The sequence below is a fragment of the Aspergillus novofumigatus genome (genome assembly GCF_002847465.1).
Source record: "Aspergillus novofumigatus IBT 16806 chromosome Unknown P174scaffold_7, whole genome shotgun sequence".
NCBI classification, from domain to species: Eukaryota; Fungi; Ascomycota; class Eurotiomycetes; order Eurotiales; family Aspergillaceae; genus Aspergillus; species Aspergillus novofumigatus.
In genome coordinates this window covers 1,771,808-1,796,414 of record NW_020194280.1, presented here as the reverse complement: position 1 = coordinate 1,796,414, position 24,607 = coordinate 1,771,808, and the positions used below count along the sequence as shown (strand labels likewise).

General features: G+C 49.4%; 8 protein-coding genes across 8 annotated transcripts; 4 read left to right on the top strand and 4 right to left on the bottom strand.

The window, feature by feature from the left end:
- Positions 1-162: 162 nt before the first annotated feature.
- On the bottom strand, positions 163-1,523 carry P174DRAFT_463272 (uncharacterized protein; the record flags this gene model as incomplete). The annotated part of the gene is made up of 5 exons (XM_024830245.1): positions 163-451; positions 710-852; positions 899-1,120; positions 1,184-1,288; positions 1,338-1,523. The coding sequence occupies 5 exons, from the start codon at positions 1,521-1,523 to the stop codon at positions 163-165; spliced, it is 945 nt and encodes a 314-aa protein (XP_024679728.1).
- A 493-nt stretch (positions 1,524-2,016) lies between these two features.
- P174DRAFT_376358 (putative amino acid permease) lies at positions 2,017-3,811 on the top strand (the record flags this gene model as incomplete). The annotated part of the gene is made up of 6 exons (XM_024822683.1): positions 2,017-2,145; positions 2,193-2,377; positions 2,423-2,502; positions 2,548-2,558; positions 2,603-2,972; positions 3,027-3,811. The coding sequence occupies 6 exons, from the start codon at positions 2,017-2,019 to the stop codon at positions 3,809-3,811; spliced, it is 1,560 nt and encodes a 519-aa protein (XP_024679727.1).
- A 2,715-nt stretch (positions 3,812-6,526) lies between these two features.
- On the bottom strand, positions 6,527-7,032 carry P174DRAFT_444893 (uncharacterized protein; the record flags this gene model as incomplete). Its single annotated transcript, XM_024828199.1, has 1 exon — positions 6,527-7,032. A coding segment is annotated over one exon (506 nt), but the record flags the coding sequence as incomplete, so codon positions are not given.
- Positions 7,033-7,357: 325 nt separating this feature from the next.
- Positions 7,358-11,267, bottom strand: P174DRAFT_515074 (glycoside hydrolase family 18 protein; the record flags this gene model as incomplete). Its single annotated transcript, XM_024832128.1, has 13 exons — positions 7,358-7,923; positions 7,983-8,072; positions 8,124-8,241; positions 8,271-8,373; positions 8,427-8,725; positions 8,773-8,810; positions 8,860-9,010; positions 9,065-10,135; positions 10,224-10,347; positions 10,402-10,658; positions 10,707-10,756; positions 10,811-11,006; positions 11,058-11,267. The coding sequence occupies 13 exons, from the start codon at positions 11,265-11,267 to the stop codon at positions 7,370-7,372; spliced, it is 3,261 nt and encodes a 1,086-aa protein (XP_024679725.1). The 3' UTR covers positions 7,358-7,369.
- A 1,292-nt stretch (positions 11,268-12,559) lies between these two features.
- P174DRAFT_515073 (LysM peptidoglycan-binding domain-containing protein) lies at positions 12,560-14,584 on the top strand (the record flags this gene model as incomplete). The annotated part of the gene is made up of 9 exons (XM_024832127.1): positions 12,560-12,950; positions 13,004-13,149; positions 13,206-13,268; positions 13,335-13,417; positions 13,476-13,574; positions 13,649-14,020; positions 14,076-14,201; positions 14,252-14,388; positions 14,451-14,584. The coding sequence occupies 9 exons, from the start codon at positions 12,560-12,562 to the stop codon at positions 14,582-14,584; spliced, it is 1,551 nt and encodes a 516-aa protein (XP_024679724.1).
- A 1,595-nt stretch (positions 14,585-16,179) lies between these two features.
- Positions 16,180-17,217, top strand: P174DRAFT_463267 (uncharacterized protein; the record flags this gene model as incomplete). Its single annotated transcript, XM_024830244.1, has 4 exons — positions 16,180-16,194; positions 16,288-16,634; positions 16,667-16,743; positions 16,799-17,217. The coding sequence occupies 4 exons, from the start codon at positions 16,180-16,182 to the stop codon at positions 17,215-17,217; spliced, it is 858 nt and encodes a 285-aa protein (XP_024679723.1).
- On the top strand, positions 17,165-18,594 carry P174DRAFT_495394 (MFS general substrate transporter; the record flags this gene model as incomplete). The annotated part of the gene is made up of 2 exons (XM_024830864.1): positions 17,165-17,489; positions 17,541-18,594. A coding segment is annotated over exon 2 (985 nt), but the record flags the coding sequence as incomplete, so codon positions are not given.
- Positions 18,595-22,871: 4,277 nt separating this feature from the next.
- Positions 22,872-24,335, bottom strand: P174DRAFT_375788 (TPR-like protein; the record flags this gene model as incomplete). Its single annotated transcript, XM_024822646.1, has 2 exons — positions 22,872-23,674; positions 24,170-24,335. 2 exons carry the CDS (start codon positions 24,333-24,335, stop codon positions 22,872-22,874), a joined length of 969 nt encoding a protein of 322 aa, XP_024679721.1.
- Between the last annotated feature and the right edge of the window lie 272 nt (positions 24,336-24,607).

Here is a 24,607-nt window from a genome sequence, read left to right as displayed (position 1 = left end):
TGGATATTACTAGTCTATTGAAGGTTCAGCATAAGCAGCTTGATTCAGAAAATGGGCCACCTTCTATACTAGCTTCATCATATTATAGCCAGCGTTCGCATACCAGAACGCTCATTAGGTAGTCAGGAAGAATGTTCCATCCTTCTGCGGTTACTCCAGCCCTCAAAGGTGGCTCACCATCCTCCTAGTGCTTTCAGTGCTCTCATCTCTGACTGCGTTGCACGTGGCTGTGCTTATGTTTGATATCAAGGCACTCTCTCGGTGGCGACTCGGCCGGGTTGATCTGAAGGATTTGGGCGTTGAATGCGAGTTGGGTTTCTTAGAGTTTGCCGAGGAGGTCAGCTCCGTCCCCTCGAACATATGGACGGTGTTCATCCCTAGGGCCAGACTGGTGATCACTCGGTATAGACTAGGGATGCAAGCTGTGATGATACTGATGTTCATCATTGCCCTAGAGGCCAGGAATTAGATTCGATACTCCCCCACCGTACTGGGGAAGAAAACAGACTGGTTAGAAGCAGTCACGCTGACGATAGTCCCTGTATGCGCACTGGTAAGCGACATTTGCAAGCGCCGGGGAGGACAGCCGTACAAGTTGAATCAGTCGAATTGAGGTATTGCGTCACATACGTCATTTCGACAATATTCGCGACAATGACCCTTGGCTCGTCAGCAATAAATATTCCTAAATGACCGAGTGCGAACCCACAACGAACGAGATGCAAATGCGGATGAAATCTTGAACCGTTGGATTCGAGGCATTTGCACATTCCATAGCATTACAATTGGAAGGACGACAAGAGCTGCGTCCAATGTCAAGTTAAAAATCATGATCGTGTATCTGATCGCGCCCTAAAAGTCTAAGCAACGTTCAATGATGCTTGTGGTAGCGGCCTACCTTTCCTATGCAGCGGCTGGGCGAATACTCCCAATATGGGGCGGGGCATTGAAAGGCAGTCCCAAAGAGCGCAAGCAGCGTCCAGACACCAATTCCGATCTGTACCATGAGACACCATCGAAGAATTGATTTGCTTGGGCTGATCGAGCGGATGAGATTGCCGGTTGACACTTTGGATAGTGCGAGAACGAGGAGCAACAGAAGCTCGGCCGCGTAATTGAGCTAAAGACATGTTGTCAAGGTTAGCAAGTGAGTTTCCTACGCCACGGGATGCAGTTGATGTACCTTGCTATATGCGTCGAATGAGTCAGTGGAAACCTCACTGCGGTGTTTCCCCATGCCATGATTGACAGCGACCTGGATTAGGATACTTTGACCGAATGCAACAATCTGCGCTTGTTAGGGACATAAGCCAGCTCGAGAGGCAGTTCCTTCGCACCATGCAGCTCCAAATTGGAATGTCAACTGACGGGACTGAGCGCTTCAGATAGAGCATCGACGCGATTTTAGCGAGCACCACAATTACCGTACAGGACAGAAATATAAAGGTGAAAAGTGACACGATCGCGCCATGATTATTTGGCGTAATCTGCCCCAGCGGCGGCAAAAGAGAGGGCTCCGCCATGGCAGCGGCGAGATGGGCAATCGCAGCAATAACACAGTCAAAGAATCATACACTTCACATCAATATAAAGCATTTTGGCCATCTTCTGAGCGGAAGAGGGAGAACCTTGAGCAGTCAGACCACACCCTGGCCCCTGTGCGCTTGCTACTCGAGGCATCCTAGTTCGAATCCAACCTCAAAATGTTCCTTTCCGATAAAAGGAAGAGATCTACAATCGGAAACAAACTCTGGCCGATTCGCAATTTCAAATTGACCGGGGTTGATATGAGTCCGCGTATAGTGACCAGGATGCACGCAACGGCGTCATGCTATGCCAGGATAAGCGGCCAGGGTTCGTCGCACTAACTCATAGGTATGCTCTCCCCCTCCTTCCTTCCTGGCTGGCATTTTTCCATTTTACCGCCCCCTGCCACCATTTGAGGCATTTCTTTTCTTCTCATCAAACTCTCCCTCGTTCATTGTGGCACACAGTCTGCTGCACTCTCCATCAAAGATGGATATCAACGGGATTGAACTGGCCTATGGCCATGAAACCGGCAATGGCTTTAAGTCGCCCCAGGACAATATCGTTGAATCGAAATATTCTCCCGAAAATGGATACCAGTCGAAACCACGCCTGGAGGTATGCACAAGAGGAAGAAATTTGGCGTGCGATCTAACCGCAAGCAGCGATATCTCGGTTTCCTGCCTATGCTGGCGTTCGCAGCAACTCTCCAGGCATCCTGGGAGGCTATTGGAGCGAGTATGTTTGCTGGTTTGGAGAATGGAGGGCCTGTTGTTCTCATTTATGGACTCATGCTGGCGATTGTGGGTTCTCTGGGCATTGCCCTTTCTCTCGCCGAACTCGCATCAATGTGAGTAAGTTATCGGAAAACAATGGATGTCTGCTGATATAGTAGTACTCCGGTGGCTGGAGCCCAGTACCACTGGACATATGATCTGGCACCGTTTGCGCCTCGATTCCTGAGCTTTATTCAAGGTGTGTCTCATAGCGAAATACATGAGCCAGGCTGACCAAGTATAGGATGGATTACGGTATGACAACATCCACAGACGCCAAAATAATACTAACGGGGTAGATGTTCTCCTGGTGGGCAAACGTGGCAACCTCTCCCTACCTGATCGGCACGCAGATCCAGGCGCTGGTGATTCAAAACCACCCGGAGTATGTTCCCAAGCCCTGGCACGCGACTCTCATTATCTGGGCTGTCCTTCTCATCCCTGTGGCTGTGAATATTTATGCCCGTCGTCTTCTGTCGCCAGTCGAGGTCATTGGCGGCATCATCCATATTCTATTCTTCCCGGCCGTCCTGATTACTCTGATCGTCTTGGGATCCCGCAACTCGTCAGAATTCGTCTGGGCACATTTCGAGAACTCCATGAGCGGCTGGAAGAACGATGGGGTCATCTGGTCTGTGGGTCTTTTGACCGCAGTTTACACTCTGGGCGGTACATAACTGTCTTCCCTCACCGATATGTGCAATTGCACTGATACATGGATAGGATTCGACGGCGTGGTACACATGGCCGAGGAAGTCCGGGACGCCCCTCGAGCAGTCCCCCGATCAATGGTCTACAGCGTGCTGATCAACGGCTGCGTCGCCCTCGGATTCACCATTGGGCTGATGTACACAATGGGCAGTCTGAGCGACGCCCTCGAGACGCCCACCGGCTACCCCATCCTCGAGATCTTCTACACAGCAACCAAATCCAACGCCGCCGCCTCAGTTCTAATGATGACACTCGTCCTCCCAGGCTTCATCGCACTCTTCAACGGCCTCGCCTCAGTAACAAGGCTCACCTGGGCCTTCGCCCGCGACGAGGGCCTCCCCTTCTCCAGCTTCTTCGCGTACGTCTCCCCGCGCTACAAGATCCCGCTGCGCGCGCTTTTCCTCGTCGCTATGATCACCGTGCTCCTAGCCCTGATCAACATCGGCTCCACCACCGCCTTTAACGCGCTCTTGTCTCTCACTACTCTGGGGCAATACATCTCGTACTTGATTCCGGTGATCTTCCTGCTGCTGAAGCGTCTGCGCGCCCCGCAGGAGATCCGGTGGGGTTCGTTCCGTCTGCACCATTGGGGTGTCCCCATCAATGTTTTTGCGATTGTGTATGGGGTGTATATTATTATCTTCTTGCCGTTTCCGCCAAATTACCCCGTTACGGCGAAGAATATGAATTACGCGGCGCCGGTGTTTCTGGCTGTGTTGGTCTTTGCCATTGGTGACTGGCTTGTGCGAGGGCGGAAAAGGTGGCAGGGGCCGATGGTCAAGGTGCGAGCGGAGTAGATGGTGCTTATTTACTGATTTTTTACAAGTAACTTCACTTCTACTGAGTTATGTTTTATTATCCAACGTGGATATTATGTGTAGTTGAACTCATATGTATTGCACCTAAAATCTACGGAGTTAGTCCATTACTCCACTGTTCAAGAGTCAAAACCAGCATGGAGTACGGAGTACAGAAACTCAATCCCACAATTTGCCAACTAAATCAGCCACTAATCAATCAAGCCTGCTAAGCGTCGAGTTCCCGTCCCTTGGCCTGAATACGTAGCTTAGTTCTTGTAATCCCTGACTAGTCGGTTGCTTTTAGTGTTTGTGATCCGTGTCGGCACGGTTCGTAGCGAGAATAAAGTCCACCAATCAGCTTATTACTATCGTGGACAGCAATAATTATCACTCGTGGAAGGGTTTGCGTTCTTTACAAAGGTCCAAGCTTGCTGTGGTTAGTTGGTATTCATGAGTTAGGATGGATTGACATAAGGGCCTTTTTGCTTTATGATTGTCTTTATGTGGTTGGGTTTACCCCGTAGTCTGGTCATACAGCTGGACATGCTACATGGAATTAGTTACGGTGAATGCGGCCCCTGCCTGTTCACCACCTAATTTGTCATTACTGTTGATTCTGAGACCGCATGTATCTGCTAATATTCATACCTGCTGTTATATATTTCTTGCTCTGAAGAGCTTTGCATGTCAATGGTATTGCACCATCCATTACACTCAACCAGAATTGAACAACTGTCAATCTATGTGAAGTTATGTCGGCGCTCCTTAGAATCAGTTCTCGAGCAGAGGCCAGTATGAGGCGTTGTCCCAGTAGGCGTATCCAGATGCAATTGACCTAGACGAATATCCGTATATCAAAGCAGATCGTCTACTTTCTCCAACAGGACGTACTCGATGGCGCATGTTATTGTAGACACCTTTACAGAGTCTATAATGTATCATCCAGCATTGTTGTCCTTGGATCCTATCTCCTGTGTATATGATACTCAGAGTAAAGTCATGGATGGCCTTTATTCCCCACCGAATCTAATAGACCCGGAGCTCTAGTGCCCTGAAAAGCTAATCGATGGATGTGGAAGAGTAGGCACGAAGCAACTGGTGGCTCGAGGTGTAAATAAAAGAGGACTAGGTTCTAGACTAGATCAGTAAGAAAGTGTAATGGTGCGCTTGAACTAGTGTCGACTGCCCTGCGTGCATATATATAGTAGCTTTGAAGACAAACAAGAGTCTCCTTTATGGTTTCGACATGTGTATTCAAAGGGTGAACTTTTCGTGCAATAGACACTTTACTACCGGCATCCCCCATTGACGCAACTGGCTTGATTTCTAAAATCACAATTCTGATTTATAAGACGGAAGATACCATTTCTATAAACTTTATCACTAAGCATAATCACATATCTATCTAGTTATGATGAGGAGCTGTATACCGTCAGCCCCGAAGACCACTCCTTTTCCGAAATCTTTCGGGCTTTTCAGGACGGGCCTGCTCATATCATGGAGTCATGGACTGAAACCTGCTTGAATAAGTATGAGCCGCTGAACCCGTTTGGACGAAAGATGAAATTCAAGGGAGGTGCGACAAGGCTTATGGTGAACACTGGATATACGCTGGAAGAAGGATTGATTTGGCCAGCTTTGCGCGACCCTTCCTTCATCTATAACTCCGGTAAGTCTCGACTTCGGACATAAGTCAGCTCCTCTTATATTGCAACCATAAGTGAATGTGAAGGACACCTCAAGGTTGACTGAGATCTGGTGCACAATAAAGCTTAAGGGACTGATAGACTTGTATATAAGCAATTACTCCCCCCACAACACCCCCGGCGTAAACCCGGCTTCGTTCCTCACTCTTTCCCAGAGCCCCTCTGCCGCTTCCATCCCCCTGACCATGCGCACAACCTCCTCGTCCACGTTCAACGTTCCGGCTAAGTAATGTAGCGCCGTATTCCCATCCGTATCTTGAGCCCTCACATCGACCCCTCCATCCTCCAAAATCACCCCAACTGTTTCTCTCAGCCCTCTCCGCTCGCTTTCACTCATCGGCCGGGGATTACCCCCTAGCTGATCCGGCCAGACGAACCGCATATGCAGCGGACTCGGCAATCGATGCGGCAACCAAGCCGTGTCCAACGTGCGCGCGCAATGGATACTCCTCGCTACGGCCGGATTCCTGCCCACAATCTGGTCCGCCGTCAGCGGCAGGCAAGCGACATGCAGCAGCGTATGGCCAAGCGCCGTCGTCCCAGCAGCTTTCAGTCCACCGGGTACATGGCCCGCCAACCACCTCAGTAGATCCGGATCATGTCTCGCGGCCGCAAAATGGAGCACATGCACGTCAAAAACCGGGGTGCGGAGGCACAGGTTCAGTTTCGGATGTGCCAACAACTCGACCAGACACCTTTGCACACCGGGGTCCCGCAGATCGCAGCGCGCAATCGCAAACGACACAGGCGGGAGAGCGACTGTGGGCGCCGCGCGGGGGCGGTAGTTAGGCGAGTACCTGCACTCCGCCAAGAGATGGCGAAGCATATCTACCCGTCCGGCCTGGAGAGCCTGATGAATCGGCGAAGAGGTCGAGAGCGCGGACCGAGGTTCCCCTGCCTCCTCTGAAAGTTCGACCATCATCTCACCTTCCTCCTCCTCATTCTCCTGCGTCAACCAGGCAGACTCGTCTGCCCCCGCCGCCCGCAGAACGTCCAATGCATTTACATCCCCATCCCCGCCGCCACCTCCAGCGCCGTCAAGGCCGCATTCATCCGCAAGCGCTGACCCGGGACATTCGGCTCGGTCCAGAACCGCGGGAAACCTCCCCGTCGCTCCTCAATTTCCGCTGCCGTTAATGGCGCAGTCTGCGCTGTAATCCCTTTCCCTTGGGCACTGGCCAAGACAGTCGCGCGGTCCGGACAATGAGCGAAACTAGACATGTCGATCTTGGGATCCCGGCCGCGGATAAACCGCACCGCATAATCATTCAACTCAAAGGCACTGATGCCGTTGGGGTCGGCGCCTGCGTTGAGAAGAGTCTGGATGTTGTGCAGGAGGTTTGCCTGTATAGCGGCCGTGAGGGGGGTCTCGTAAATGCCCCAGATAGCGCCGGAGACGCTGGCGTTGGGGGAGTAGCGCTCAAGGTTATGGCGCCGGAGGGTTGGTGGTGCATCATGGCATCTCTCATTGTAATAGGCCAAGAGAGCCTGGAGAACGGCGGGGTTGGGGTTCTTGGCGGCGCGGTTGGCGGGGGTTCATCATCCTGCGAGTTGTCGAGATCGTCGCGGGTAAGTTGGTAGGACATGACGTTTCCAAGATTGATGGATGATGGGATGGTCGGTGGGCGAGAGTCGATACTTATAATATATACTACCTTACCAAGCGAATCAAGGCTAGGAACGGGGGTACGTTCACCCGAAAGTAGGTAAGCTGTGCCTGAGGCCTACGTCACATTGCTCCAATGTTTTGGATTTTTATAGTTTAGTTTTCGGCACTTTCTACCAATAGATTGATTTCAACCAGGATCCCGTGGGTTCCCCTGCCGTGCTGCGTAATCGCATCTACTAGTTATACCTCGTCATTATCATTCTGACTATCCTCCGTGCTCGGCTGCCCCTGCGCATTGCCATTGGGTGTGAACTGTCGGCTCTGCCGATATTCACCCCAGTCAAAGTACCGCCTTGAGGAACAGGGATCGCTGTCATCAGCAACTGTGGTCAACTGTCCCCGCTGCGCTCCGGTGAACGTCTCCTCCGTGATCAGATCCTCGTCAAACAGATAGTTCCCGAACCGCGTCACTACCTGCGCCCACACTGGCAGATTGTTGGTTGCCGAGTTGGGCAGATCGCCAGGGTACCAGTAGATCGTATTTTCGTTCGCCTCACTCCCCGTGTTGCACTGGAGAATATGCGCCCGCCGATTGTCTCCCTGGTGCTCATTCCCATCCACGCGCGAGAAGCGGTTGCTGTTCGCATATTGCTGGGCGTGGAAGGCGACAATCGCGTAGATACCGGCGCGGTTGACACCACCGCGGTTGGCCAGATGCTCAAAGTGGAAATGGAAGGCCACCCATCGATCGGCTGCCGTCTCCCGGTAGCTATCGTCAGGGACTTCCCAGACAACTATGGCACCAGATTAGAACTCGAGCGGACAAAAAAAAGACCCGGGGACATGGACATACTCTCGAGAATGTTCTCGCCCGCGTTGGTGCGGATGAGCTGCTCATAGACCAGCGTCATGTGGCCATTGACGATACCGTCCACAATGTACCCTGCTCAGTCAGACTGGATCACCCCGATAACCACGGAGAAGAAGGTCTTACCCCACGTTGGTAACCCGAACTGCGCCGAGGACTGAGATTCCTCCGACTCCCCAATGTTCCGATTGAGGAGCAATTTGGTGCCGTTCGACTCCGACAGAGAGGCATCAATGCCGCGACGCTTGGCCCGGCTGCGGCACACGGAAGGACGCAGACGCTGCTTCGGGACCTTTCATAGTCATCTACCTCATTCCCGGCGTTTCTGCCCATGCACATGAGACTCTCAGTGCGGGAATTCGTGTCCACCAGAGGTCTAAAACAGGTCAGCCGCTGCGGACGCTATAATGAAGGCTGGAGAGGGCTTACGCGTCGTCAAACGATCGATGGATCTGGTCCAACGACAGACCAAACGGTTCGCCATAAGTTGTGTTGAACTCGGCCGCCATCAGCGACGACTGATATGTTCCGGCCCTGCCTATTGCCAGAGCCGAAATCTGCAACAGTAGCCCCGACCAGTCCGACGCAGCCAGGTCGTGTCGCTTGGCCAGAGTCACGGTCCTGTCACCATCATCACGCTTGGTGTACTGCCGGTCGCTCGCCTTGCAAACGGGGTTCTTGATGAACTTCTCCAATCGTGTGGTAAATGCAGCTACCAGCGGATCATTCTATGGAATGTCAGTTCTGATGCTGCAACCATGGCAGAGGTACTTACCGTTGTCGCGGGAGAGCTACAGCAGAAGGATCCGTAACCTGACCGTCATTAGCTGAGTCGTAGTTATCCAAAGAAGTGAGGACGAACCTGAAAGGCATCCTGACGGATCTGTTGCAATGGATGCCTTGCCGGCAGGGCATTCGCCAGTACATTGAAACGGAATTTGTCCCAGGATTTTGCCACCATGGTAATACCAATCGCAGTCCTCATATGGAGGAGGTTGGTCGCAACAAAAGGACTCGTTCGACATCAGTGGGGTCCGTTCCTCACCTGGCGGGAGGGGACTACTCACCTTATATCCTGTGATGCATGGCTCCTCACCACCGGCACCATAGTTCGAGTACGTGAGTCTGTCGCGGCCTGTAGGGCAACCGGCTTTGCTAAACGGTGCTGCGCAAAACGGTGCACTGCCAGACCATTTGCACTCGGCCACGGCCGCGTTGGCCGCATTCTGCGTGCAGCACAGCACCTTATGCCCGGTCCAGCATTCAGACCCCGTGCCACTGAGACTGCTCGAGACTTCGACCTCGCCGTCATGGCACTTGCCATTGCAGAATGGCGCTCCTCCTCTCCACTGGCACGTGGGCATGTTGTCTGGAGGACAGCAATATAGTCGTGACTGGCCGCTCGGACATCCGGTATTTGTACCCGTGTTGCCCTTGTTCTTGCCATCGCTGCGCTGGGCCGGCTTGAGACCGCTGGGACACTGTTTTCCGCATTCTCCCAGCCGGCAGGATTGAACCTGGTCCGCCGACGAGGAGGTTGCGGCCAGCGAGATGATGGACCGGCCCGTCAGCTTGGAGAGCGCTGCGGCCGCACTGCCCTGCGCGTCATCCGTCGATGCCGCCCACACCATGGTGCCTCCTAGGCAGTGTTTGTTGGAATAGTCCAGCTTGAGCTTGAGCGTTTCGGAATCGTCGTAGCTGACCCATTGGTTGCCGCCCCAGGTCACGATCTTGACAGCTGCATCCGTATCAAGCTCGACCTTGGCCCCACCAGCAATGACCTTTTCGATCTCCGCATAAGATAGCGTGCCGACGGCGGCGGTGCAAGGGCCTGCATTACCGCCAGAGGAGAAGGTGCATCCTGGCTTGGAGCAGGCAGGATCCGTGAGGGTGAAAGATCGACCGTAGAAACCAAGTCCCAGCACCACATGGTCAGGATTGATATCATTCCGCCAGAGCAGCTGGAGCGCCTGGTCAATCTCCGTAAGGTTGGTGTGGGATTTCAGGTAGGGGCCAGTAAAGCGATTAGAGCTGTCCCAGGTGCCGTGTAGGTCATACGACATCACGTTGAACCAGTCAATGGTTTTTTCGATCTCAACGATGTCGAAATGCTGTAGGTACCAGTAGGAGGAAGGAATCTACCACATCATCGACATTGTGTTTTTAGCCAACTGTCCAAAATGCGTCCCTGCCAGCTGGGAAAGAATCGGGAAGAAAAAGACGTACCGTAATGGAAAGCCCATACTTGTGTCCGGTCGAGCTCAGGGCGTTTCGGAGATTTCTCAGGAAAGCAGGGTAGTTCTGATAGTCTGCCGGCTTGCCAGAACGCTCCTCGGCGACGGGATATTCCCTATTGAACCTGATTAGCGGGAACGTAACACATTCATCTGAATGTACAACAAACCAGTCGATGTCAACGCCGTCGAAGCCGTAAGTTTCCATGAAAGAGATCAGAGAAGCAAAGAATTTTGCCTGTGCATCGGCTGAGCCCGCCAGATCGGAGAATGTGGTGGCCGTGGGCTGGTCGGGGTCGTTCATACTCCAACCGCCAATGGAGATCCAAGTTTCCAGATCGGGATATAAACTCTTCAAGCCGGTGAAGCGCTTGTAGAGTGCTTCATCACCGGCATTCATTGGTGCAACCTTGAAGCTGGACGGGTCCTGATATTGTGAGCCAACGGATTGAGAAAAGACCTATGTGCCACTCACGATGAATGCAAAAGCGAAATTGAGATGGGTATAGGAGCCGATCGGTAGGGCTGTGAAGTCAGTTTTCAATCGCCATCTAGCTCGGAGAAAAGCAGGGACAATACATTCAGGATACATGCGATCACAGCTGCGCGTGACACTCCAGGCCTCATAGTACCCGATGGTCTTCTTGGAAGAGCTGGAACCGCTGGAGCACTGGGGCGACTGAACAGTCTTGTTCCCACAGAACTCCTCCGTCGTACCGCAGAATCCAAACTTGGAGCAGCAGACGCTCAGGGGACATTTGTCGGCTTGCGACCACTGGCATGGTGAGTCAGCCTGATGATACCCGCGGCCATACGGACGACCTACCTCCATTCCCCATCCTGGATTGCATTCTGACTTGCTATCACAATTTGAGATACAAGTATCTCCACAGAAGTCGGGCCCCAGGCCACAAACCCCGGTATTCGAGCAACAGCCGATGGCACAGGGCTTCGTGGCACTGCAGGTGTAGTCCTGTGCGGTGGCCAGAGGTAGCCAGGAGGTCAGGCACAACCAGACGAAGAGGACCCCGTTCATGGTTGGCCACGCGAGACTTCTATCTAAGAGAGCAACAGATGTGTATAGAAGAAGAAAAGGAAAGAAGCAAAGGACACAACAACGATAACCTCTAGGTCATCTGCGAAAAGAGTCCTTCATATCGTAGCTGTGTCATATTTAAGGACACACCGACGGGAATTCGCTTGGATTGATCCATCTGTCTAGACGCAGCCAGCCTCCGTCTTCGGAGGGCCTCTCAAGAAGGAGAGAGGGGGGAAGCAGTCGAGGATGATCCTGAGATTAGCGTGCTGAATGTCCTTCCCTACGCATCCGAAGGGCTTACCAGTCATGACTAGTATTCAGCAACCCTACCATTCACCTCCACCTACCGGCTTGAAGCATGTCATTTTGCAAGGATCATGATATCATCTGACGTGAGGCACTTCAGCGCTGAATCGTGCTCAGACCCTTCAGCTGAAGTTAAGTTTATTTGCCGTTTCAGGATTAAGGAAGCTAAGATATCATTGCGATGCCAATCCTTGTCTATATTCTTCTCCCAGTAAGCTAAGTCCTAGCGTCTCCACAGCGGCGTTTTATCAATGGGTATCTGAGATAGCCAAGAGGACGCCGATCATCTTTCCTTCCGCGGCCCCTCTCCACATCCGCTCTATCCTGTTTGACAACAGCCTATCTATCTCTAGTGGGTGAGTCTGCACCTGTGGTTCGCCTCTCATCCCGACAAGATCCACCAGGTTTGATAGTCTTTCATGCCCTTGCGGGACCTGATTCGAGTCAGGTCGGGTGACTTTGTGACGTAGTAACTGAGTCAGTGTGTATTAGGTCCTCTGCGAATAAGCACTAATGCAGGTTGTTGGGGGCCAGGAGGGAGGCTCAGTCGAGAAACCCAATGATACTGAAGAGCCTCTACAACATCTGCGGGCTAGGCTAGATAGTTTGATTGAGATGTACAGAGTATACTGCATTATGATATAATGCTCACTCAATGGCTTAACCCTGTAAAGTGCATCCACACTAATCCAGTCCCCTCATTTTCCTGCCAGGTGGGTAACATTCAGTATGATGCTTGGGGATGCTCGGATGGACTCAAATTACCTGCTTCTCGTTCCTGCATGCTTCGACTCAGATTGGTCAGACGATGATATGTTATAGCTGAGGCTTAATTTTCTGACACCGATTTCGGCCTTTCATCAGAGCTGTCCAAACAGGTGTCGAAGGCAGGAGAACACTTTCTCTTATTATGCTCCTCTGTTGCGCTTTTTCAGGCCCACGGAGGAATCTATAGCTGATTGCAGCCCTTTCTCGTCAGCAATATGAAGCCCTCACTTTTCAGCTTCGTTGCCCTCGTGGCAACGCCAGTAGTAGGGCAGATCAATCTCTATCAGTATGGTCTGAACTCCTCTGCGACCTTGTCTGCTGCGTGCAGCAACGCCCTTGAGGCAACGCTGCAATGCGATCCATACCTCTACACACTAGCCACAATCGACCATTTCGGTCCGCTGGGAAATGATACGTTCCAGGACCAACTTTGCCAAAGTGCCTGCGGTACATCTCTAACAATGTACCACAACACTGTTTCTGAGCAATGTGCAAAAGATCCCCAGCCTTGGGACGGTATACCGGCCGTTTGGGCGGGAGATATTCTCTGGGCCACCTACAACCGCACTTGTCTCAAGGACCCCAAGACGGGACTCTATTGCACGAGTGAGACAACCACTCCAGAGATAGCGAACGAGGCTAAGGCTAATACTCTATAGATGAGATTGGAAACATCCAAACAATGCTCGGAGAGACGGACACGTCCCTGAGGACTCTCTCCAAAGAGCAGCTGTGCGCCCCTTGCGTGCTGAATCTCATCCAGCAGATGCAGGCCACGGCCTACTCCAACTACAATGAGAACCACGTTGCCGACTGGGCTGCGATCCAGCAGACGTGTCAGACCGGGCCTTACCGACTCAGGTTCAACCCCCGGCCACCAACATTACGGCGGTTCCGGGCGTGGACTACTCAGATCCGTCGAATGTCACATGTCTCTCCAACAATTTCTATACTACCGTGGCTGGTGATAATATCCAAGCCATCGCGGAGGCGCAAGGAGTCCCCACAGGACCTCTCAGGACACTGAATGGGATCTTCCCAGATGGATCCAATCTCCTAGCAGGACAGGTCTTGTAAGCTACCAAACTTCTAATCAATCAAAAAGTACAACATCTTGCTCATAAGCCACAGGTGTCTGCCTAGGAAATGCCAGATCTACAAAGTACAAGCCAACGACACGTGCGCATCAATCGCTTCGGCCTATAGCATCTCCGTTGTCGACATCTTCACGTACAACCCCACCATCAACAGGGCCTGCTCCAACCTCATCGCCGACACAAATATCTGCATTGGGCCCTCGGGAGCACAGTATACCCCACCACCATCGCCGGGGTCACGGGCACCAAGACTGACCAGTATGCCACCTCAACGGTCACTCCAGACGGTCCTACAGCCAGCGGCACCACAACGGAATGCGGCAAGTACCACAAGGTGGTGGCAGGCGATACCTGCGAGCAGATCTCCCTACAGTACTCCATAACCACAGCGCTTTTTATGGCGATCAATCCCTCCATCGGTCAGGATTGCTCATCTCTTCCTCCAGGCGTTTACTACTGTGTCTTCCCTATGCAGGACTGGAATTCCACCGCACCAAATGCAAACACCACCACTACTTCCACCTACGTGACACCTCCCACCGCGACGCCGACAGGAACCACACAGTACTGTTACTTATGGTAAGCCCTTCCAATCCTTCCGAAAAAAAGCTATTTACAGATCTAAATATTGTAGGCATGTGGTGGTCAATGGCGATCAATGCTCCACTCTTGAAGCCGTCTACGGGATTTCCTTTTCGCAACTACAGACCTGGAACCCCCAGGTCAATGCCGACTGCACGAACCTCCTCCTAGGCGAAGCGTAAGGCAACCCTTTGCCGTCTTTGTAGCTACACTGACATCTGTCGACAGCTACTGCGTCAAAGGCGATTCAGGTCCCTCCCATACTTCTGTCTCGTCCACTCCAACGCCCACTTCGGTCCCTCCTCCCGGTCCAACCCAATCGGGTATTCCGGCTACCTGCAATAAGTGGGTTATGCAGAAAGACGGTAAGAAAATATCATTCCCATCTTTTTGTTGCAGGTAATTTATAATTTACTGGTTCTTCCAGGGATTTACTGCTATGATATGGCCGTGAGTGCTGGAATCACGCTTGACCAGCTTTATCAGTGGAATCCGGCGCTGAACGGGGATTGCTCGGGGCTATGGGCCGGATATGCATACTGTATTGGGGTATCCGGATAGTTGCAAAACAGAGCAGCAAGGAAAGCTCGGATAGTCCTACTGGCAGAGTCTGGGGTCAGGATTGCGGATTCCACTTCCACTGCACTTGCCACGCCAAACTGGGCACCTATTAACGTAATTCCCGGGTCAGCCGGCCACCCCAACCAATTTCGACGCATTTGATCGTTTGAAGCTATCCAAATCAACCAAAACAATGGATTTTGATTAGATCTAGCTAGTACGGCGTGTAGGGCATCTAATTCTAGTATACCCTATAATAAAGTAATTAGAACAACTTAGTGGCGCGTGTTTGAGGGGTTCTAAAAGTAAAGGCGTAGAATTAATAGATGACCCCTAATCTCATTCCCTTGCTTATTTCTTGCCTGGATAAGATCCCTAGCTTCCTGCACGCAGAGTCCTTCATTAGGGATTATCTAGCGTCTAGATTGCTTCCTATTCTGCTTCTCTTTCTTATTAGCTATGTGTAGATCATGATTCTCCTTTACTAGTAGTACTGCACAGCTCTGATTCAGTGGACGCAACTTTATAAATGCTATAAGCACCAGCTAACCTAAATAGGTGAAACTATTATATGGAATATTGCTTCAAGTGTAACCTATAGCTTTTAAGGTGTCTAGGAATGGTCTAATCACTATTAGCATCACCTGGATAGGCTAGAGGACCTGCTTTGGTGCAATCTAATAATTTTTCAGAATGCTCTAGTAAAAGCCACATACTGCCCATTCTGCCTCAGCAATAAATCTTTAAAACCACTAAAAATAATGGAGCAGTTCTTAGATTGACTAGCATGGTTTGCACATGTGGGCTGGCATCTTTCCCCTAAAGTTATTAGAGGGTCAATTTCGTTGCTGCCATCCTGCTTATGCTCTGGAACTGGGCAGTCCAGCTGAGTTAGAGTATCATCTGAATGATGTTTACTGCTACACCGCACCACGTGGCAAGAAGAGGGGCTGGGCAAAATGTCTTTGAAGAATCTTTATGTCTTTATTCTATAATGGATAGCTCTATGTTCGGCCTGTGCGGAAGTCAAACAATGTCTGTACTCTGTAGTATCAATGGGTGGTAGTCCATCTCTATTGTGAACGGCAAATCTAGAGCCCAGGCTCAGTCCATTTTCCAGGCTCTCACTTGCTCACCGAGCTCACGCATTGAGTTGAACCTCCCAGGTAAACATAGTACAGTAACCACAGAGGTGTCAAAATATCGTTCACCAGTGGATGTTGTCTGCAGTAATCCACTCTGCCCTTCATAGACCAATGCATTTATCTGCCCTAAACACATTTCAGTAGCATACCCATGCTTTTCACTTGCCACTCCCGCTAATCGACACGTGTCCTTAGCTTGGAGCCATTCACCAAAAGAAAGCTCTGGTGAGCTGAGTCCTTTCATTACTAAATACTGCCTAACAAATATGGTTAGCGTGATCATGGGTTGTGCTGACCCCACGTTCACCAAGCGCAAGGTCCTTTGCAAAAGGACAAGCATATTTCGTGAATGTCGCAAGATAACCGGTATGCAATTGCAACAGCCCAGTCTATGCAACTTCCTTAAGCTTTTAGTGCATGTGTTTCCCGCATTCACCGCGTTATTGTTCAATGCTCATATTTCTCGTGATACCTTCTCTAACTTGCAGAGGGTTCGTCGATTGTCATATTGACAAAGCTTACTCTTACCAGATGGTCCTATATTCGTTCGGCGATAAGCCTATTTCGCTCTCATTACCTGATTCCGAGCAGAAAGAGATAGATTTTGTCGATACGTCTTTTTTCATGGCCGGCGCAGCCCGACAGCTTCCGACGCCGACTCAAGTGAGAGCCTTATCCAAGGATATTGATACACGTGCGCAACACACACCTGTCAAATATGAGAAGCTTGGCCTACTTGTAAAGTTCGGGCCTCACGTTACCACTGTCGAGGCACTGAATCTTTGGACGATCAAGAAGGTTTTCGGCGACGACATCCCCGTACCCGAAGTATTTGGCTGGCGCGTTGATAGTGATGGGTATACTTTCAAATATATGGAGCTGATCTCGGGGCCAACCCTCGAAGAGTGCTGGAACTCTCTTGATATTATGGAAAAAGAGCCATCGGTGACCAGCTCTCCCAGATCATGGAAAAACTACGCAAACTCGCGCAGGACTCCTCGGAGCGGTTCATTGGTATGATTGCAGGCGCTAGATGGAGCACCAGACTCAATGACTCACGCCTGTTCAGGATCAATAAACCGTGGGCACCTAATGGACTACGTGTTTATCGACCAGCCGAAAACAGGCCCATTCTTGAGCGTAAGGGCCTTCAATGACTGGTTTGCTTCTTTACATCAACTACGTCTTGGGCACAAATACGACGACCCGACCCGATCTTTACTACCGGATACTGGAGATATTAAGCTGACTCATGGGGACCTGAATCGACGAAATATCATTGTCTCTTCTACGAGTCCAGTTCGTGTTGTCATTGTGGACTGGCAGCAATCAGGATGGTATCCGGATTATTGGGAATATTGCAAGGCTGTCTTCACCTGCTGGTATGAGGATGAGTGGCGGAGAGACTACATTGATAGATTTTTGCACCCCCAGACGGAAGTGTACTTTGCATTTTCTGAGTATGCTATGGCAATGGGTGCCGTCTGACATCTTCCCCTTCCAGCCCGGCTTCGTATGAAGCCTGCAACATGGAACCTACCAGAGGCTATCCCACCTTTTCTGTTTATGCAAGAATAAGATTTTACTAGCGTTTCCGTTAATTGACAGGGTGGGTTCACTTCTCTCTGTGATATAGTTATCACCGACTTAGTGCCACTAAGATATCGAGGACATTATTACGGGATTCTTGCTGCCATGTGGAGCATACGTTCCGTCCTTGGGCCCGTTTTGGGGGCGCTTTCTCGCAATCGGTGACGTGGGTAAGTGAGATCCAAGCTAACTCTTCAAAGGGATACTAACGGTCAAAATAGCGCTGGATATTCTACATTAACTTCCCATTTGGAGTTGTTGGGTTCTTTCTCGTTTTTTTCTTTTTGAAGATGGAAAGTCTCCCCACTTCACTGGTAGGAAAGCTACAACAGATCGATTACATCGGTATAACTCTACTGGTCGGAGGTCTCGCCGCTTTTCTGGCGCCCCTTACCTGGGGGGTGGGGGGGGGCATATACACCTGGAATTCCTGGCATACAATTTGCCCTATTGTCATAGGGGGAATGGGTCTACTGGCCTTCGGTGTTTACGAGCACCGCTTTGCGCGCTATCCCACTATTCCCCTTACTATATTCCAAAACCGCACAGTCATGGTATCTTACGCAGGAACCGTCATGCATGGACTTGTTCTATGGTGTCTCCTCTATTACCTGCCGTTGTACTATGAGGCAGTCAAAGAATACTCTCCCATAATGTCTGGAGTGGCGTTCTTCCCTGAAAGCTTTACTGTAGCACCGAGTGCTATGGTCACTGGCATTATCATTACTTATACTGGCAGTTACTGGTGGGCTATCTGGTTAGGATGGACTATATCAACACTTGGCATTGGGCTACTCTGTTACATGAAGGTAGGGAGCAGCATTCCTGCGTGGGTTTTCTTAAATATCGTCCCAGGGCTGGGACTCGGGCTCCTTTTCCCGGCATTGTGCTTTGCCGTCCAGGCCTCTTCAACAGTTGAGAACATGGCAATAGCAACTGCTATGTTTAGTTTCTCCCGAGCATTGGGGAACACCATTGGCGTCGCCGTTGGGGGCGTCATTTTTCAGAATAGCATGCGCCGGGGATTGCAGGCCAAGGCACCTCTGGCTCTGATGGCAGAGGAATACAGCCAGGATGCTGCACGAATGGTCGGGGTGATTAAGCAGATGCCTGCCGACTTAGGCTGGAAGAAGGAACTTTTGAAAGAGGCGTATACTGACAGTGTACGTATGATATGGGCGGTCTGCTGCGGTATTACCGGAGTTGGCCTATTGTCAAGTCTATTAACAGAGGGTCGTGCTTTAAACCAACCTTTAGAAGGGAACCAGCAGCTGATTGAGGGCTGTGGAAAGCACAGGCGAGATCCATCTGAAGCAAAGGTATGAGAATGTAAGAGCAGCAAGGGCGCTAAACCCAACAAATCAAAAAAAAACATATGGTGAGCAGCAACATACAACAGCATGTATATGTCAGTGCTCACCCACCCCATTGTCTGTTCCCTCACCGCTTTGCCGCCCACGTTCCGGCGGCCTTCAGGTGAACATTCAGGCACCTAAATATTTTGCACTTAACTACCAAGAAGCTGCATTTTAACAAAAGTGCAGAGTAGTGCCCATGTATGAGAGAAAACTTATTTTAAACCACAATGCATCCATCTTACTCCTACACTACACCTTGATCCCTAACTCAAACTGATCAGACACTATGCCACAGAAGCCAGCAGCAACTTTTATATGCGTTATTAACCTTGATGAACATAATAATAAAGAGATTAAACAAGCTATTCTTCCATAAACAGCAGAAAGGTATGAGCAGAGTGTAGAGGTTTTTAACTAGTAAGTCTTTCAAATCTATGGAGGCTCGCGTCTCATCATCTTAGATTCCTTAAACTACACCCTGCTGCCCACTCTCCCCCAGACATCAAAACCTACAAAGGATTTTTGGAATTTTACGCAAAAAACACAAAGGGTTGAATTAAGGAAAGGCCTATAATAGAGACTATGGAGAATTTCTACTAGGACTTTAAAATAGCTCTTACTTAGCTAAGGGGCTTCTGTGTCCTAAAGAATATATCTAATACCTTAAAGGAGGTATGCATTTTTTAACCCTAATATAGTCTATATACTAATAAATCTTAAAGTACATCATATTAGATTTAAAGACCAAACTTAGTCTTCCAGATGTTAAGATGTCCAGAGATGGACTCTCTCTAAATGATTTAACCATCCTCCTAACACAGCTCTAGTGTTAGGACTTTAAGGAATACCATAGCTAGTTTCCTAACTAGAGTAGAGCACAGCTTACCACAGTAATATTGCTCTATTACTTTTTATCTACCCAAACTGGAGAGGTGCATGAGTTAATAGCTTGCCAATCTCTTGCCTGGTAGAAGGACAGCAGTAATAACAATAACATGAATCTTTAAGCTAGTGCCATGGCTGCATGTTACAAGGTCCATATCTAGCTATCTATATTTAGTAGAAGGCTTTTAAGGCTGACTGTGCATAGCATTTTATCCTTACTATAGAACTAGTTGATGGCATCCTGATATTAGTGTTAACCTATGCTCAGGAGTTTATAAAGGGGTACTGGAGAAAGAAAAAATAGGAACCTCCAGTGCATGCTTTCTATAAGGTGTATAAAGAGGAAGCCCCACTCTTTTTTAACTTTATTTTCTTCATGCTTTAGTTATTTTCTACAGACTATACTTTCCGCCATTATAAATCATATACCAAGATCCTTAATGAAGTGGACTCTATCAAGGTTAGCAACTTAGAGTTATAATCTAACCATGTTATCTCTAGGATTCATTTTTGAAAAGACCTCTTAGATACTCTGGTATTTAGGCTGTTTAGTGAGCTAGATTATGAAACCTCCACAGGTAGGGTAAGAGGTGCTAATATATTAGAAAAGAATTTACTGCACTTGGGTATCAGAGTGGGTATGAACTAAATATTACTGCCTGTGCATGTTATTAATAGGCATTAATGGAAACCAGTAGGAAAATATGCTAATCTAGTATTACTGTCTGAGCTACTTACTTTTCATAGACAAGAAATACTCCCAGATAGCTTAAATGAAATATGCCTCTCATACTAAAGCACGCACATTTAGCCAGTTATACACACATCCTGTGTGCAAAGTAGATAGGCCTGTAACCTACTTGAATATTACATCATGCTATAAGCATATTTAAAATTAACACAGTATAGGCATACACTGTAACCTAAATCTATAGTAATCTCTACCAGCAAAGGCAGAATTTGAATTCCAGGAGCAAGAGGATGTTATAACACTTAATAAAGAATTCACATTCCTCAGCACCCAACTTGCAAAAGCTAACAGCCAGGGAACTACACACCAGATTCACCTGTAACAGTGCTGAGTCCAAAATCAAAAGGATAAGTTGTATCTTGAGGAACTTAAGTGATAATGGGAGGTCTAACAGGGTACTTAAATAGGAAGCATCTATGAACAAACTCTCTTCCACTACTGCTAATAAGCTATGCCAGAGTAGGGTCTCCTTACTCAGATTTTGCCAACTAGGTCAACTATACGAAGCTCAGCAGGACAGGAGGCTATGAAGGTGTTGGAAGTAATCTACAGCCAGTATCATCTGGTTGCCTATTGATTGGGTCTACAACCAGTTAATGGCCAATGCATTTGTGGTGAACCAATAGATAAGTAAGTATTCAGGAACTCTCCATATGCACCACCTGCGCTGACCTGTTAGATTTTATGCCCATCGCCAATGGCTTCATCTCTATTGTTGCTACCATAAGAAGCTTTGTCAAATGAGTGTTGATAATTTTGCGGAGTTCTGCTACGAGTGCGACCTGTGGTTCAACAGTCAGAATGAATGGCATCAGCACTGCCAGGATCATCTCAGCAACCCTAGCGAACTACTTCGCTGCGATCCAGTTATATTTCGAAATTGTCCAGTCAAACCTGGCTACTGCCCTTTCTGTCTGGGCAACACAAGCCTAGGACCAATTCGACAGATGCAGCAATATCTAGATATGAGCAAGTGGTACGACCATGTTCATTCTCACCTCAAGGACCTATCCGGCAAGTTCCATTGCCGGCACCCCGCATGCACACAGGGATATGGGTCTTTGGCGGAACTAGCATGTCATCTTGAAGATGTTCACTGCTATAAGCCTCCACGTGGAAAGAAGAGATCGTTGGAACCTTAAACGCGGTGCCGTGACCGACGTTGTGCTTGGCGTTCGTACCAAAGACTTCGTACCAAAGTCCTCGTACCAGTAGACTTTATGACGACTGAATGATAGCAAATAGTGATCTCTAGTACCCCATGCACAGCCGCTGCCCTTACATGAAGCCTTTCGAGATCAACAACCCCGGAATATGATCTCCGGGAGTATTCGCTGCTGTCTCTGCCCAGGACAAGGGCGGCAGTTTAGGAATATAATGCAGTGACATAGGTTTGGAATTGACTACGCTCCATTACAAGCCAAAAAGAAAATCATCCCTTTCCTGCCTTATACCGCAGCACATCAAAAGTCGTCTTCCCGTGCGACTCTCCTGGAAGCGCTGCGTCCAAGTCGGTTCCACTATATGCGAAGGGTAATTCCAGAGCATGATCTCCTAGCTCAGATTCTTCCACAGGCGTACTACTGCCGCCATCCAGCCTGTCCAGTGGACCTGGACAGTATCGCAGAGTTACCAATATCACCTTAGAGACGCTAACTGCTATTCGCCGCCGACGGGAAAGAAAAGGACTCTGGATCAACTTACCTAATGTGGTCAGTGGCTGTTAATACTGGAGACTATAGGGAGCGCCTCCACAGGGCATTCTGGTCCATTTCTGTTGAAGCGGTTGTTTCAGTAGGGCCTGAACGGGAGAAGGATGAATTGCATGAGAGCAAAACAGATAAGTTTGATTGGTGTGTGCGGACCTTATGATTATTTTTTTAGATGCCTTTGGGAGAAGTCCAGAAGCTGTCACTTACTGTGGTTGATCGTTTATTGCTAATCTGGCGTATGGGAGATTGACATGAGGGGAAGCTTCTATGCAGACTGACACCCAAGCTGTATGGCAAAACTAGCGAGTTGTCAACAGCCACCTTCCTGTTTCTATCGTGGCATCCTAGCATTTAGGTGCTTATTGCAGGTAATGCAGGAGTTAAGTGAAGCATCACAAATCAACCTGGTTATCATTTTTGGCTGATCAGCACCAGTCTTTCCCTGTTCAAGATGACCCTGCTATCTGAAGGCCGCGATTCGAACAAGGCTCCTCGGCGACCTCAAGAAGATGACGTCCAGCCCTCTTAACAACTATATTGCCTCCCAAGCTGGCATCTGGCGACAATCTCCTTTGTATGCTCCTACACTCGGTGATTTCCGTCGTGAACGTACGCCATCCGAATATAGCTTCTGGCCCAACCATCAGTTTTGCGGGTGTTCAACAGCACTGCATCAATCCCAATCTAATAGAACTATGTTTCCTTGAGGATCTCGAATCTGACAATGGAGCGACAGATGATGAACTCCGTCTTACATACTGCACCGTCTGCGATTGAGTGCAGAGTGACTCTCAACACCCCGGCCCCGGCAAAGGATACAGAACAAGACCTCGTTTCCAACCCAATTCATATTGGCGGCAAATTAAGGGTGGATGTATGACCAGGACCCAATGCTGTCTCAAAGCCTGCTAGTGCTCGCTGGTACATCTCCTCCGCCTCCTTGAACTTGCCCTGGATTTTGTACAGATTCCCAAGATTGTTGACTGTACTCAGGGTGGATGTATGATCAGGACCTAGTGCTATCTCAAAGCCTGCCAGTGCTCGCTGGAACATCTCCTCCACCTCCTTGGACTTGCCCTGGATTTTATACAGATTCCCAAGATTGTTGACTGTACTCAGGGTGGATGTATGATCAGGACCCAGTGCTGTCTCAAAGCCTGCCAGTACTCGCTGGAACATCTCCTCAGCCCCTTCCAGCTTATCCTGAAAAGAGAAAAAAAGACCAAGACTATTAACTATACAAAGAGTGGATATATGATCAGGACCCAGTGCTGTCTTGTAGCCTGCTAGTGCTCGCTGATACATCTCCTCTGCCTCCTTGGACTTGCCCTGGTTTTCGTAAAGGACCCCAAGTTTGTTGACTGTACTTAGGGTGGATGTATGACCAGGACCAAGGGTCTTCTCTCTACCTACCAGTGCTCGCTGATACATCTTCTCTGCCTCCTTGAGCTTGTCCTGTTTAGAGTACAGATTCTCAAGATTATTGACTGTACTCAGTGTGGATGTATGATCAGGACCCAGTGCTGTCTCATAGCCTGCTAGTGCTCGCTCATACATCTCCTCTGCCTCCTTGGACTTGCCCTGGTTTTTGTACAGTTTCCCAAGGTTATTGACTATATCCAGGGTGGATGTATGCCAGGACCAAGGGTCTTCTCTCTACCTACTAGTGCTCGCTGATACATCTTCTCTGCCTCCTTGAGCTTGTCCTGTTTAGAGTACAGATTCTCAAGATTATTGACTGTACTCAGTGTGGATGTATGATCAGGACCCAGTGCTGTCTCATAGCCTGCTAGTGCTCGCTCATACATCTCCTCTGCCTCCTTGGACTTGCCCTGGTTTTTGTACAGTTTCCCAAGGTTATTGACTATATCCAGGGTGGATGTATGCCAGGACCAAGGGTCTTCTCTCTACCTACTAGTGCTCGCTGATACATCTTCTCTGCCTCCTTGAGCTTGTCCTGTTTAGAGTACAGATTCCCAAGATTGTTGACTGTACTCAGTGTGGATGTATGATCAGGACCCAGTACTGTCTCATAGCCTGCTAGTGCTCGCTCATACATCTCCTCTGCCTCCTTGGACTTACCCTGGTTTTTGTACAGTTTCCCAAGGTTATTGACTATATCTAGGGTGGATGTATGCCAGGACCAAGGGTCTTCTCTCTACCTACTAGTGCTTGCTGATACATCTTCTCTGCCTCCTTGAGCTTGTCCTGTTTAGAGTACAGATTCCCAAGATTGTTGACTGTACTCAGTGTGGATGTATGATCAGGACCCAGTACTGTCTCATAGCCTGCTAGTGCTCGCTTGTACATCTCCTCTGCCTCTTTGGACTTGCCCTGGTTTTTGTACAGTTTCCTAAGGTTATTAACTATATCCAGGGTAGATGTATGATCAGGACCCAGTGCTGTCTCATAACCTGCGAGCACTCACTGGTACATCTCCTCCGCCTCCTTGAGCTTGCCCTATTTAGAATAGAGATTCCCAAGATTGTTGACTGTACCCAGGGTGGATGTATGACCAAGACCAAGAGCCTTCTCTCTGCCTACCAGTGCTCGCTGGTACATCTCACTGGCCTCCTTGTGCG